General features: G+C 42.5%; 1 protein-coding gene across 2 annotated transcripts in view; it reads right to left on the bottom strand.

The window, feature by feature from the left end:
• Window positions 1-15,853, bottom strand: part of LOC137371010 (uncharacterized) — a 100,191-nt gene that overhangs the window by 21,634 nt on the left and 62,704 nt on the right. The window contains exon 6 of one of the 2 annotated variants that reach the window (XM_068032908.1): window positions 5,186-5,264. The exons of the other annotated variant lie outside the window; for it this stretch is intronic. Coding sequence (XP_067889009.1) covers window positions 5,186-5,264 — 79 coding nt within the window. The remainder of the gene's footprint in view (window positions 1-5,185; window positions 5,265-15,853) is intronic. 2 annotated transcript variants of the gene reach the window in all.

The following is a 15,853-nucleotide window of genomic DNA, read 5'->3' as shown; positions in this document are numbered from 1 at the left end:
GGAAAATAGCATTGAGGTAGATGCTCAGCCATAAACTAGTTGAATGGCGGAGCAGGTTCAGGGGGTTGAATGGCCTACTCCTGCTCCTATTTACCAAGTTCCTATGTCAGTGGAGTCAAAGTAAGAGGAAATGCAAGAAGGCCTAAATTGGATAAAAGCAAAATACTGCAGATGCTGGAAATCTGAAATGAAAACAAGAAATGCTGGAAATACTCAGCAGGTCTGGCAGCATCTGTGGAGAGAGAGAGAAGCAGAGTTAATGTTTCAGTTCAGTGACCCTTCATCAGAACTAAGGCCTAAACTGGATTTACTGCGCAGGTACATGAACGCACGGGTTGTGGTAAATAATGTTGGTGAGCTGCAGGTACAGGTAGCCACATGGGAGTACAATGTTATGGCAATAATGGAGACTTGGGTAGGATTGGGTACTAAACATTTCTGGATACAAGATGTTCAAGAAAAGAGGAGGAGTATTTATTAAGGATAATGTTACAGTGCTGGAGAGAGAGATGTCCTAGAGGGGTCAAGGACAGAAACTATTTGGTTGGAGCTAAGAAATAATAGAGGTAATAATAGGGTGTATTCTATAGGCCACCAACTAGTGGGAATGATATAGAGGAACAAATTTGCAAAGAAATTACAGAGAGGTACAAAAATTATAGGGTAGTTATAATGGAGGACTTTAATTACCCTAATATAGACTGTGATAGTAATAGTGTAAAGGGCAGAGAGAGGGAAGAGTTGCTCAAGTGTGTTCAAGGGAATTTTCTACATCAGTATGTTTGCAGAACAACAAGGAAGGAGGTATTGTTGGATCTGCTTCTGGGAATTGAGATGGGACAAGTGGATCAAATGTCAGTAGGGGACAGTGACCATAGCATCCTCAGCTTTAGGTTATGGAAAAGAACAAGGAGCAATCCAGAGTAAAAATAATTGATTGAGCTAGGGCCAATTTCAATGGAGTGAGTGTGGATCTGGCCCAGGGAAACTGGAATCAAAGATTGGTGGGCAAAAATGTAACGGAACAATGGGCTGCCTTTAAAGGGGAGATAGTTCGGCTACAGTCGAGCTACATTCCCACGAGGAAGAAAGGTAGGAGGCCTTGGCATAGTGGTAATGTCACTGGACTAGTAATCCAGAGGCCCAGCTCGTGGTCTGGGGACATGGGTTCAAACCCACCAAAGCAGAAGGTGAAATTTGAATTCAATTTGAATTTATAAAATAGTGACCATGAAACCATTGTTGATTGCTGTAAAAACCTGTCTGGTTCACTAATGTCCTTTAAAGGAAATCTGCAGTCCTTACCTGGTCTGGTCTACATGTGACTCCAGACCCACAGCAATGTGGTTGATTCGTAAATGCTCTCTGAAATGGCCAGTCAAACCACTGAGTTCAAGGACAATTAGGGATGGACAATAAATGCTGGCCTAGCCAGCAATGTCCACATCCCACAAACGAATAAAACAAAAGCAAAGTAAGAGTTACCTAGTTGACAAAAGTGATAGTGAATATGATGAAGAAAAAGGGTGCATCTGACAGATGTCAGATTGATAATACAAGTGAGAACCAGGCTGAATATAGAAAATTCACAGGTGAAGTGAAAAAAGAAATAAGAGCAGCAAAGAGAAGAGACTGGCAGCCAACTTAAAGGGGAATTCAAAAGTCTTCTATAGGCAGTTAATAGTAAAAGGGTGGTAAAAGGAGTAGGGCCAATTAGGGAACTAAAAGGGAATTTATGCATGGAAGCAGAGGGCATGGCTGAGATACTCAATGATTAATTTGCACCTGACTTTACAAAGTCAAGAAAGAAGATGCTGCCAATGTTGCAGTGAAACAGAAGGTAGTTGAGACACTGGATAGGCTAAAAATTGAAGAGGTAGTATTAGAAAGGCTGGCTGTACTTCAAGTTGATATGTTAGCAAGAATGAACCAGATTCTTCCAATGATACAGAAGGAGGTAAGGGTGGAAATTGCAGAGGCACTGGCCATAATCTTCCAATCCTCCTTGGATACAGGGCTGGTGCCAGAGGACTGGAAAATTGCAAATGTTGAAAAAAGGGTGCAAGGATAACCCCAATAACTACAGGCCAGTCAGTTTAACCTCAGTGGTGGGAAAACTTTTAGAAACAATAATCCAGGTCAAAATTAACAGTCATTTGCAAAAATTTGGATTAATTAAAGAAAACCAGCATGGACTTGTTAAAGGCAAATCACATCAACTAATTTGATTGAGTTTTTCAATGAGGTTAACAGAGAGGGTTGATGAGGGCAATGCAGTTGATCTGGTGTACACGGACTTCCAAAAGGCATTTGATAATGTGCCACATAACAGGCTTGCCAGTAAAGTTGAAGCCCATAGAATAAAAGGGACTGTAGCAGCATGGATACCAAATTGGCTGAGTGACAGGAAACAGAGCGTAGTGGTGAACGGTTGTTTTTTGGACTGGAGGAAGGTATATATTGGGTGTCAGTAATTGGACCACTGCTTTTCTTGATTTATATTAATGACCTAGACTTGGGTGTGGAGGGCTCAATTTTGCAGATAACACAAAACTTGGAAGTATTGTGAATGGTAAGGAGGATAGTGATAGACTTCAAGAGGACACAGACAGGTTAGTGGAATGGGTGGACACGTGGCAGATGAAATTTAATGCAGATAAGTGTGAAGTGATACATTTCAGTAGCAAGAATGAGGAAAGGCAATATAAAAAAAAATACAGTTCTAATTGGCTGCAGGAGCAGAGGGACCTGGGGGTATATGGGCACAAATTGTTGAAGGTGGTAGGGCTGATTGAGAAAGTGGTTAAAAGGCATATGGGATCCTGGGCTTTATAAATAAAGACATAGAGTACAAAAGTAAGGAAGTTATGGTGAATCTTTATAAAACACTGATTCAGCATCAACGGGAGTATTGTCTCCCATTCTGGGCACCACGCTTTCGGAAAGATATGAAGGCATTAGAGAGGGTGCAGAAAAGAATTATGAGAATGGTTCCGGGGATAAGAGACTGCAGTTATGTGGATAGATTGGCAAAGCTGTGGCTGCTCTCCTTAGAGAAGAAAAGGTTGAGAGGAGATTTGATAGAGATGTTCAAAGTCATGAGGGGTCTGGACAGGGTAGATTGGGAGAAACTGTTCCCATTGGTGGAAGCAATGGCGACAGGCAAAACCTTTTTCCGCAGCAAGTGGTTAGGATCTCGAATGCACTGCCTGAGAGTGTGGTGGTAGCAGATTCAATTGTGACTTTCACAAGGGAATTGGATAATTGTCTGAAGAGAAAACCTTTGCAGGCCTACGGGGAAAGTGCAGGTGGGTGGGACTAGGCGAATTGTTCTTGCAGAGAGCCAGCACGGATATGACAGGCCAAATGAGTCCTTCCATGCTGTAACCATTCTATGATTCTATATCCAGCCTGGCCTAGCCTGGTCTGTGTAGATTTATCACCTTCTGCAAAAATTTTGTACAAATGTACCTTTGCATATATGAGTTGAAAGGGTCAATGGCTAAGTTAGGTTTAGCTGACTTGGGTGGGGTCAAACTGTCTGACTTATCAGAAGGGGGAAAAAGGCTGAACCTGGAGGCCGAAGACAAGTGGCAGACATTTCTGGGAATGAAATGAAGGTGATCTTCCAAAGTCATGTTGGCCAACCTCAAAATGATTAGGGTGGGCTCATGTCCCACACCATAAACCCCCACTCGCTCTGCCACTGCAGCAGGTTAAAATTAACTGTGCGATGAGAATTTCACAACTTTTTGTTGCTGCAGCTTGTCATTAATATAGTGTGAGCTCCTGTTGTGTTGCATAGAATACTCTGGTTTAGTTATATAACTTTATACCTTAGAGAGTAAGCTTTCCAACTGCAGAGACCCAATGTGGAGCCACGCCCCCTTGGAGCACATATTGAGGTGAACTCACCACTAGTCCAAACATTGTGAATATAATGCAAGCTACCTATTTGAATTTCCAACATTCATTTCTGGTGGGACAGCAAAGTCAGAAAATGTCCTCATAGGGAAATCAGGCATGTGCAGCCCACATTCTGTCAATTAACATGACCAAATAATCATTTTTTTAAAAATTCATTCATGGGATGTTGGCGTCACTGGATATGTCAGCATTTATTGCCCATCCCTAATTGCCCTTGAGAATCACGAACTACTTGAGTGTGTGGGTTCCTGATCTGCCCTCCAAGCAGGTGAGAAACCATGTGGCCATTCAGAAAACTGACCCTGAAATGTCACCTCTCTGAACTTCTGGTAGAATGTGTGTGTTGATTGAATGTCAACAATTTGTTCTTCCACATGTATAACATACACATGTTTGAACAGTTATCATAAACAGTTATATTTAAACTAGCAGATGCAACATATTGAAGGTCAGTGCTTGTGAAACAGCCCTGCACACCTGCAGAAAGCACAATCTGAAGTAAGCAGCACCTGTTATGATCCTTCTCTTTCAGCCTACACTGGCCTGCTTTAGGATTTGGAGCACATTAGTGGTTGTAGTTCAAAGGTTGTCAACATTTTCAGTAGCTTTAAGGGTTTATTCCAGACTCCTGCACTGCCAACAAGGGATGGTGTTCACAGGGAGAGCCTGATGGGAATTCACAGCTTCACAGTGTGTGATTTTCAACTCATTAAATTCAAAAATGTAAAGTCATGGGCTGCACAATCTGCAATTTCCAGACATACGCTCCCTCCAAATGCTGCTTCCTATTGGCAGCTCAGGAACTAGGATTCAATTCTTTATTTCATCATTGACTTCTGAAGCTGGTCAGTGCCCTCACTGCATCAGCACATCATGCCAAAGAGCTGAGACATACTCTGTGTTCTTAGGTTTAAGGACTCATTTTATACATATTGGGAAATATTGGACTCTGATTTTTCCCACTTCCAAATTACAATGGATAAAAATCCCTTGGAACTCAGGGGAATTTCCCATTATGTGATGTCACTAGACCCAGCCATGCTCCAGGAGTTCATTCAGAAAATTGTTCCTCTGGTGGAGTACTGCAGATGAAGAGGCTGCTTTACAGGCACTGCACAGGACTGCAAATCGGTCCAATGAGCCTTAATTTCAAGAGGAATTTTTTGAAAGGAAGGAATGTTCAAACAAGTTAACAGAATAATTGTGTCATACTTCAGATTGTCACTAGTTCTATAAATCTGAATTTATTTCTACTTACCACCTCAAAACATAGCAAAAACAGGCACTTGCTGCAAAGATCACACTTATTGCTATTAGCACAGCTCTTGTAGGAATCCCTGTAATAATAAATCACAATCACTAAATCTTTAATTCACAGCACTTCCTTTATTTTATGTGATTGATTGCTATTTCCTTTTTTTTAATAACACTGGCATTAAAATCTTCTTTTATACCATTTCCTATTTTAAAACACACAGAGTGTCGCTTAAAAGACTATTATCTTTTCTGATTATCCGTTCAACAAACGAAGGGCAAGAGACACATGCAAACAGCTTTGTGCACTGGGTTTTTTTGTTAAACATTTGCTTCTGATGCTTGCCAAACAGATTCTACCCTGCTTTCCTCACCAGCACCAGAACTGAAAATTGATACATTCTTGCTCCACCTGGAAAACCACACAAAATAAAAAAAAAAGTTTTCTGGACCTCATCTGGTCCTGAGTCAACTTCCTAACAGGTTTGCTCAGGCGAAGAAGCCACTAGGCCACCCCAGACCTGCCCCTATCCCCACCGTTCTCCCTATGCAGGCTGGGGTTAAGATTGCAGTCAGGACTCGATGTCATCAGGACTTGATCTGCATATTTAAGGCAGGACCCTGTCGGCTTTGGGCTTGTGTCCTTGGCACCCCAGATCAATATGGAAGGCTAGCTGGTTAGCCTCACACCCATTTTTACTGACCACCCACCCCAATTCCCTAGCCATTCTTTTTATTATTCTGATTGAATTTGTCCATGTTGCACTGAATTTGCCAATTTTTGGTAGACTTGAAATGGCTCAGTTAAAACAACACCACTGTCAGTCTGTACCAAGATACCTCCCCCACTGCCAGCCTGTATCACAGTACCTCACTAACTGCCAGTCTGTATCACGATACCTTACCCAATGTCAGTCGATATCATGCTACCTCAGCCACTGCCATCCTGTATCAAGATACCTCCCTACAGTCAGTCTGTATCATGATTCCTCCCCCGTAGTCAGTCTGTATCAAGATACCTCACCAACTGCCCATCTATATCAGAGTAACTCACCCACTGCCAGTCTGTATCATAATAACTCACTCACTACCAGTCTGTATCACAATATCTTACCTACTGCAGCCTGAGTCACAGTACCTCACTCATTGCCAGTCTGTAACACAATATCTCATCTATTGACCAAACCACAAAAACTTCCATCTTTTTGAACACTGATCACCTACATTCTGCAGCTTATGTTCCCAGGATTGGAACCTTTGCTCTCCACTTAGAAGTCAAACTTGAAACTTAAAACCCATCCCAAACCTTATATTCATCCAGTTCCTTTCAATGGAGTTTTATTGACTCAGCAATAATTACACTTCATTGGAATCTGTTCCCAGTGGTATTACTTAAGGAATGTTTCCTAACAATCTCCCACCTGAGATTTACCGATCCTGAACGTAACTTCTAAATAGTTCACTTTGATCCATGTCATTCATGCGTATCGAAATTGCAAAGATATGGATCTTGATTCCACTCAATATTCTTTCTCCAATGAAAATTTCCTTCCCTTTCCTAACATTATTTGGAAAAATATAATTCCACTCTGTGCCCCTCTGATTCTAATTTTTAATTCTATCACATGCTCTTCTAAATCTTCCCTATTTATTAAAATATTTTTTAGCACAATAGTATAGATTATCCACCGAGGTTAGGGCTCAACTGGGAACCAAGTGCAATTGGTTTTGTGCCCATCCAGGTTGTGCACCACTGCGCTTGACTAATCTCCGGGGGTCTGGTCTAATTTTATTTCCAGAAGGCATTTGATAAGGTGCCACATCAAAGGTTATGTGAAATAAAAGCTCATGGTGTCGGGGTAACATTTTGGCATGGATAGAGGATTGACAATTGAACAGGAAACAGAGAGGAGGCATAAATGAGTCATTTTCTGGTTGTCAAGATGTAATGAGTGGTGTGCCACAGGGATCAGTGCTGGGGTCTCAACTTTTTACAATTTATGTAAATGACTTGGATGAAGGGACCAAAGGTATGGTTGCTAAGTTTGCAGATGATACAAAGATAGGTTGGAAGGTAAGTTATAAAGAGAACAAAAGGAAGCTACAAAGGGATATAGATTGGTTAAGTGAGTGAGCAAAGATGTGGCAAATGGAGTATAATGTGGGCAAATGTGAGATTGTCCATTTTGGCAGGAAGAATAAAAAAGAAGCATATTATCTAAATGGTGAGAGACTGCAGAGCTCTGAGATGCAGAGGGATCTGGGTGTCCTAGTGCATGAATTGCAAAAGATTAGTATGCAAGTACAGCAAGTAATTAGGAAAGCTAATAGAATGTTATCGTTTATTGTGAGAGGAATTGAATGCAAAAGCAGGGAGGTTATGCTGCAGTTATACAGGGCATTGGTGAGACCACATCTGGAGTATTGTGTACAGTATTGGTCTCCTTATTTAAGGAAGAATGTAGATGCATTGGAAGCAGTTCAGAGAAGGTTTACTCGAATAATACCTGGAATGGGCAGGTTATGAAGAAAGGTTGGATAGGCTCGGCTTGTATCTGTTGGAGTTTAGAAGAGTACGAGGTGACTTGATTGAAACATTTAAGATTCTGAGGGGTCTTGACAGGGTGAATGTGGAAAGGATGTTTCCTGTTATGGGAGAATCTAGAACTAGGGGCCACTCTTTAAAAATAAGGGGTCCCCCATTTAAGACAGAGATGAGGAGAATTGTTTTTCTCTCAGAGGGTCATGAATCTTTGGAACTCTCTTCCTAAAAAGGCAGTGGAAGCAGAGTCTTTGAATATTTTTAAGGCAGGGGTACAAAGATTCTTGATAAGCAAGGGGGTGAAAGGTTATTGGGGGTAGGCGGGAATGTGGATTTGAGGTTACAATCAGATCAGCCATAATCCTATTGAATGTCAGAGCAGGTCTGACGGGCCGAGTGGCCTACTCCTGCTCCGAATTGGTATGTTCATATTTAGGGGATGTAGGACTACACTTAAGAAGGAAATTAGGAGGGTGAAAAGGGGCTGTGAGATTTCCCTGGCAGATAAGATAAAGGAGAATCCTAAAAGATTCTACAAGTATATTAAGAGTAAAAGGGTAGCTAGGGAGAGAGTAGATCCCTTTAAGGATCAGTGTGGTAATCTATGTACGGAGCCACGGGAAATGGGCGAGGTCTTAAATGAATATTTCTTGTCCGTATTTACTGTGGAGAAGGTCATAGAAGCTAGTGAGTTCAAGGGAGGGAACAGCGATATCCTGGAGCATATCAACATTACAAAGGAGGAGGTGTTGGAGGTTTTGAAGTGCATTAAGGTGGATAAATCCCCAGGGCCTGACCAGGTGTATCCTAGGATGCTATGGGAAGCAAGGGAGGAGATTGCTGGGGCCCTGGCAGAGATTTGTGTATCATTGTTAGCCACGGGTGAGATACCGGAAGATTGGAGGATAGCTAATGTTGTGCCTTTATTTAAAAAGGGCAGCAGGGATAAGCCAGGGAACTACAGGCTGGTGAGCCTTACATCAGTGGTGGGAAAGTTATTGGAAGGGATTCTGAGAGACGGGATTTATCTGGAAAGGCATGGTCTGATTAGGGATAGTCAGCATGGCTTTGTACGTGGGAAATCATGTCTCACGAATTTAATTGAGTTTTTCGAGGAGGTGACCAAGAGGATTGACGAGGGCAGGGCAATGGACGTTGTCTACATGGACTTTAGCAAGGCCTTTGACAAGATCCCGCATGGTAGGCTGGTCCATAAGGTTCGAACACATGGGATCCAGGGTGAGCTAGTAAATTGGATACAAAATTGGCTTGGTGATAGGAGGCAGAGGGTGGTAGTGGAGGGTTGTTTTTCAGATTGGAGGCCGGTGACCAGTGGTGTGCCGCAGGGATCGGTGCTGGGCCCTCTGTTGTTTGTCATGTATATTAATGACTTGGATGTGAATGTAACGGGCATGATTAGTAAGTTTGCAGATGACACCAAAATTGGTGGTATAGTGGACAGTGAAGAAGGTTGTCTAAGGTTGCAACAGGATATAGATCAACTGGGAAAGTGGACAAGGAACTGGCAAATGGAATTTAATGCAGACAAGTGTGAAGTGATGCATTTTGGAAAGTTAAACCAGGGCAGGACATATACAGTGAATGGCAGGGCCCTGGGGGGTGTTGTTGAGCAGAGAGACCTTGGGGTGCAAGTACATAGTTCCCTGAAAGTGGCAACACAGGTAGACAGGGTGGTGAAGAAGGCATATGGCATGCTTGCCTTCATCGGCTGAGGCATTGAGTACAAGAGTTGGGACGTCATGTTACAATTGTACATAACGTTGGTTAGGCTGCATTTGGAGTACTGTGTGCAGTTCTGGTCGCCGCACAACAGGAAAGATGTGATTAAGCTAGAGAGAATGCAGAAAAGATTCACAAGGATGTTGTCTGGTTTGGATGACTTGAGTTATAAAGAGAGATTGGATAGGCTGGGTCTGTCTTCCCTGGAGCGAAGGAGGGTAAGAGGAGACATTATAGAGGTATATAAAATTATGAGAGGCATAGATAGGGTAGATAGCCAGAGTCTGTTTCACATGGTAGGGATGACTAAAACTAGAGGGCATAGATCTAAGGTGAGAGGGAGGAGGTTTAAAGGGGATCAAAGGGGTAAATTTTTCACACAAAGAATAGTGGGTATCTGGAATGAGCTGCCTGACGAGGTGGTGGAGGCAGGAACAGTAGCAACATTTAAGAGGCATCTGGACAGGTACTTGAATGAGCAAGGCATAGAGGGATATGGAATTAATGCATGCAGGTGGGATTAGTATAGATAGGCATTATGGTCGGCATGGACGCGGTGGGCTGAAGGGCCTGTTTCTATGCTGTACGACTCTATGACTCTATGTATATGCAACATGTCTTATGCCAGTCATTGGAAGCTTGCTGTTTTTGTGAGACAGGAAATCTGATCCTACTGCATGGATTTAAAAAGCTGCAGCAACAGCAACAACTTGCATTTCTATAGCACCTTTAATGTAGTTAAAATCCCAAGGTGCTACAAAGTAAACACATTTTGACACCCAGCCACATAGGGATATATTACTACAAAACCTTGGTCAAAGAGGTAAGTTTTAAGGAGTGTCTTAAAGGAGGAGAGAGAGGTGGAGAGGTTTGCAAAGGGAATTTTAGAGCTTAGAGTCTTGCAGCTGGTGGCATGGCTGCTAGTGGTAGAGCAATGAAAATCAGGGACATACAAGAGGCCAGAATCAGAGGAGCACAGAGATCTTCGAGCTGGAGGAGGTTACAGAGGCAGCGAGGGATGAAACCTTGGAGGGATTTACAAAAAAGGATAATAATTTTAAAAGAAGTTTAAAGGGGTGGGGGATGGTATTTTAACTGCTGCTCCTAGCCTGTGCTGATACTTTGAAATCTTCCCCTTTGTAAAACTCAATGAAATACTCTATGATTTGACTGTATGGCTGCAGACTACTGGACTAGTTCCTCATTAACCACTTTAACAGAATCTTAACAAGCATATGTTAGTTTTCTCTAATCTTCATCGATCCATTTCTGAAAAGTATGGAATAATTTGAATGAGTCCATCAGTGTTATTGTGTTATAGAGTCATAGAGTCATAACGGCAGAGAATGAGACCCTTTGCCACCTATATCCCATCATATTTTAGCTTAACAAGTTTTCAACTAAAATTGGAAAAGGCAAGATTTCACTCTGATATATTATAAGGCAAACAGCATGTTTGTCACTTGCTACAGTTATAGCTTCCCACCATATTCCTATTTCATAGCTTTTGTCTTTGACTGCAGTAATTCACTGCTTGGAACCAATTACACACATTAGTGGCTGACTGATTTAATATTTCTCAAGGTGCCATTGTATTAACACACTGGTGAGCAGAAGATTAATACTGCAGCCATCTGTTTAACTATCTTTCTGCAGTTTACAAGCATTTTAGTACAACCAATATTCTACTGTACAAATTCCCCAGTTTTGGTAAACAACAGGCTGTTCCTCTATTCAGTCATTCAGTTTGTTGCACAGATCCTTTCCCATTGGACTGTTAATACTGAATTTGGATTTTTACAACAATCTGGCAGTTTTCGTGATAATCTTCCAGAACTAGCCTGCAAATGACCATATTTATTGAATTCAATTTTGCAACTTGCCCTGGTGGAGTTGAACTCTGAGTTGCTAGTCCAGTCACTTCTTTAACCTGTACTATTATCCGAATCCCATTAAATTCCACTTATATACAATTTTCTGCCCTTATCATGAATATTGTCCTGACACGTGCTCACATCTGCGCCTGAATCATTAAATAATTATAAGGGTACTGACCCATAAATCTCAGTACTAAGCAATTTACCAGTCTGGCAGGATTGGCTGTTGGAAGTGACTAATATCAGTACTGGTGAATTGAGCCCTAATTTCAGCTAAAAAAAAAAATGATTCAATAGAGGATGGAGGAGAGCCTAACCTCTGAACCCTGTTCTTTTACTCCAGTCAATTAATGTTTTATCAATTCCCATTTTTAGCTGCATCTTTGTTCTGTTGCCATCATGACTCTCAGATCATAAAAGCTTGCCATGCAAAGGTGCACATAGAAATACTTGATTCATTTTTATCTCTCCCTAGTTATATTATTATTTTGAATAGCATGAGATTTCCTGGGGTGAATTCAGATATTCTTTTATTTGCCAAGTCTCAACTTTAGCACTCAAGCAAGTATTTCTCACACTAGTGGAAAAATCTTCAACAAACTTCATTCAACCAAACACCTATCACAGCTTTGACCAATCAATCTCTAGATTTGGTCCCTTCACCTAATTGGATTCCTACAGCCAATTAAATCACCAAAACAAAGATTGATTGATCATTCGTTTCATGCTGTGTGCACACTGACTGCAAGTTTTCCTGCATTACAGTGATTACACTTCAAAAGCAATTTACTGGCTGTTGAGCACTTTGGAATATCCTGAGAACTCGATGAGGCACAATAAAAATGTATGTTCTTTTGTTTAGCAAGTAAGCAGTTCTTACCAGCATATAACAAGGGAGCAATCAAATTCTAGAACCATTACTGCTGCATTATTTTTTATTATTTCACTCACAAAAATTACAATTTATATTCAAAGAAACGTTTTTGTGAAATATGGCTGTCATGACAGTTCCTCACCCATTCTACCATATACCCTAAACATTTCTAACATATTCAATGCATAAAAGTATCTACAATTCAGAATGAAAATCATGAACACACAAATAAACTTATCCATTCAATTAACAGATCATTCCAACAACTTTCCCCTGCACAGCCCACTAAACCCCATGAAGATCCTCACCTCAAGCACACCAGATTTCACAGCTGAGACCTGACATTACCACACAAGCAAGAAAGTACAAATATATTGGGCCCTCATATTTCCATCTCTTACATAACTGTGTTCTTCCAGGCCCTACACCTTCCCAAGTGCTGTCAAATGTGCTACCACATGCACCTGATGTCTCCTTGCCACCAATTCCTCATTATCCTCAGCCTCTTGTCACTGTTCCTGCCTCCCGGATCCCATTTAATTAGTACTGTCACCTGCCTGTAGCTGGTTCTGACATCAAGATTGTCAGGTGGTGGCGTGAATTAGGGTGGGAGCTGGATGCTGTTGGGGCTCAAAGTACATGTGTGAAAAAATGCTTCTTGATTTCATTCCTGAATGGCCTGGCTCAAATTTTACAATAACGGACTGAATTTTACCCTCAGCTCAATGTCTCTTTTGTTCTTAATTCCTCCACCAGATGTAATAGTTTCGCCATATCTAGCCTATCAAAACCTTTGAACATTTTAAAAACCTCGCTCAGATCAACCTTCACTCTTTGATGTAAGGGAATACAAGCACATTTATGCAACCTATCCTTATAATTTAACCCTCTAAGTGTGGAATTTCCTCCCACATGTTGCAAGTTGACAGCTCTGTGCCTTCTTATTTTAGATAAATGGTGTGTTCGGAGACAAAAATGCTGCAAACAAAACTGATTCTGTTAAATTTGTGCTGCTCTGCACCCCCAAGGCAAATATATTCTGAGGTGTGGTGCCAACACTGAACACAATACTCCAGATGGGGGTCTGACCAAGACTCGATAAAACTGAAGCATAATTTCCTTCTTTTTGTATTCCCGCATGCTTGCGCTAACAGCTAACATTCCATTAGCCTTGAAGATTGTTTTGGTACCTGTCTACTGGCTTTTAATAATTTGTGTACTTCAACTTCCAAATCACTTTACTTCTCTACAGTTCTAGATATATAGGTGCTCACACGAAACAAACTGCAAGTTTGCAGATGATACTAAGATACATGTGAAGTCAGGACTGTAGACAATGCTTGACTACTACAGGCATTTCTAGTTGTCTTGCAGGACTGGGCTCTTGACTGGCAAAGGATGTTAGAAAATTTCAGTGTAATGTTTGTGAGCAGGATGAATACTGAATATACATAAATACATAAACAAAATGGAGTATTTTGTGGGAAAATGTGAAATTGTCCACTTTGGCAGGAAGAATAAAAAAGAAGCATATTATCCAAATGGTGAGAAATTGCAGAGCTCTGTAATGCAAAGAGGTCTGGGTGTCCTAGTGCATGAATTGCAAAAGATTGGTATGTAGGTACAGCAAGTAATTAGGAAAGCTAATAGAATTGTTAATGTTTATTGCGAGGGGACTTGAATATAAAAGTAGGGAGGTTATGCTTCAGTTATATAGAGCATTGGTGAGACCACATCTGGAATACTGGCCGGAATTTTACACCACCCCAGCAGGACGGATGGTGGCGTGGGGGCGGTGTAAAATTGAGTGGCAGGTTCCGGGAGGCCTACCCGCCCCGCTTTCGCCTCCAGACAAGTTTACGGCGGTCAGGCGGGGTGGGGGTGGGAAACGGCCCATCCGCCTGAGGCCAATTAAGACCCTTAAGGTCTTAATTAACGGCCACTTAAGGGCCCTCGCCCGCTTCCACGGGCATTTTACCTGTGGCAAGCGGGTGCGCTGGGGACGTGAAAGGCTGCCCAGCAATAGCTGCCGGCCTTTCCGCACTTCGGGGTGGGGGCATGGCAGTCGGGCACAGAGTGCCCAATTGAGGGCCGCCATCGCCTCCCAACCCACCCCCGGGATCCAAGACACCCCTCTCCCCCCAAATGACCACTCCAACCTCACCAAGGAAGGACCTATCCTCCCGGTGAGGCATGCCCCTACTTACCTTCCCTCCTCGATCCATGGTGTCGGCTGGGCTGCAGTCCCAGTCGCGCTGCTGGGAATAAGAGCTGCCGGCCCGCTAATTGGCTGGCAGCTCACTGAGGCGGGACCTCCTCCCTCAAGCAGGTGGAAGTCCCGCCTTGGGACAATTAAAGCCCGGAGACCTGTAATATGCGGGATGGATCCCCGGGCTAGGCGGAAGCGGGTTCACCACCGACTTTCACGTCCGAGTCCAGCTCCCATCCATCCACCGTAAAATTCCAGCCACTATATACAGTATTGGTCTCCTTATTTAAGGAAGGATGTGAATGCATTGGAAGCAGTTCAGAGAAGGTTTACTAGACCAATGCCTGGAATGGGCGAGTTGTCTTATGAGGAAAGGTTGGACAGGCTGGGCTTGTATCCGCTGGAGTTTAGAAGAGTAAGAGGCAATTTGATTGAAACATATAGGATTCTGAGGTGTCCTGGCAGGGTGGATGTGGAAAGGAAGTTTCATCTTGTGGGAGAATCTATAACTAGGGGTCACTATTTAAAAATAAGGGGTCACCCATTTAATACATAGATGAGGAGAATTTTTTCTCTCAGAGGATCGTGAGTCTTTGGGACTCTCTTCCTCAAAAGGTGGTGGAAGCAGAGTCTTTGAATATTTTTAAGGCAGAGCCAGATAGATTCTTGATAAGCAAGGGGGTGAAAGATTAGTCAGCCATTACTTACCCTTAACAAAGTCGTACTTGCTCTCTCTGATCAGCTCATATTTGTTCAAGTGCTCAGTCACACTGTCACTAATGACTTCCTTTTTTATTTGCTACTGGGATCTGAGTGTCACTGATAAGGCAAGCATTTATTGCCCATCCCTAATTGCCCTTGAGCAGGCAATAGCATCCCTATGCATCTGCTGCCCTTGTTCTTCGATGTGGTAGAGGTTGCGGGTTTGGAAGGTGCTGTCAAAGGAGCCTTGGTGAGACGCTGCAGTGCATCTTGTAGATGGTACACTTGCAAAGGTGTGTCGGTGGTGGAGGGAGTGAATGTTGAAGGTGGTGGATAGGAAGCCAATCAAGCAGACTGCTTTGCCTTGGATGGTGTCAAGCATCCTGAGTATTGTTGAAGTTGCACTCATTCAGACAAGTGGAAAGTATGCTATCACACTCCTGACTTGTGCCTTGTAGATGGTGGACAGACTTTAGTGAGTCAGGAGATAAATTACTTGCCGCAGAATTCCCAGCCTCTGATCTGCTTTTGTAACCATAGTATTTATCTGGCTGGTCCAGTTAATTTTATGGTCAATGTAACTCCCAGGATGTTGATGGTGGGGGATTCAGCAATGGCAATGTCATTGAATGTCAAGGGGAGATAGTTAGATTCTCTCTTATTAGAGATGGTCATTGTCTGGCACTTGTGGGGAGTGAATGTTACTTGCCGTTTATCAGCCCAAGCCT

Source organism: Heterodontus francisci, chromosome 6 (assembly GCF_036365525.1).
Source record: "Heterodontus francisci isolate sHetFra1 chromosome 6, sHetFra1.hap1, whole genome shotgun sequence".
Classification (NCBI taxonomy): domain Eukaryota; kingdom Metazoa; phylum Chordata; class Chondrichthyes; order Heterodontiformes; family Heterodontidae; genus Heterodontus; species Heterodontus francisci.
Note: the sequence above shows the minus strand (reverse complement) of the source record. Positions and strands in the feature narration are given on the sequence as shown.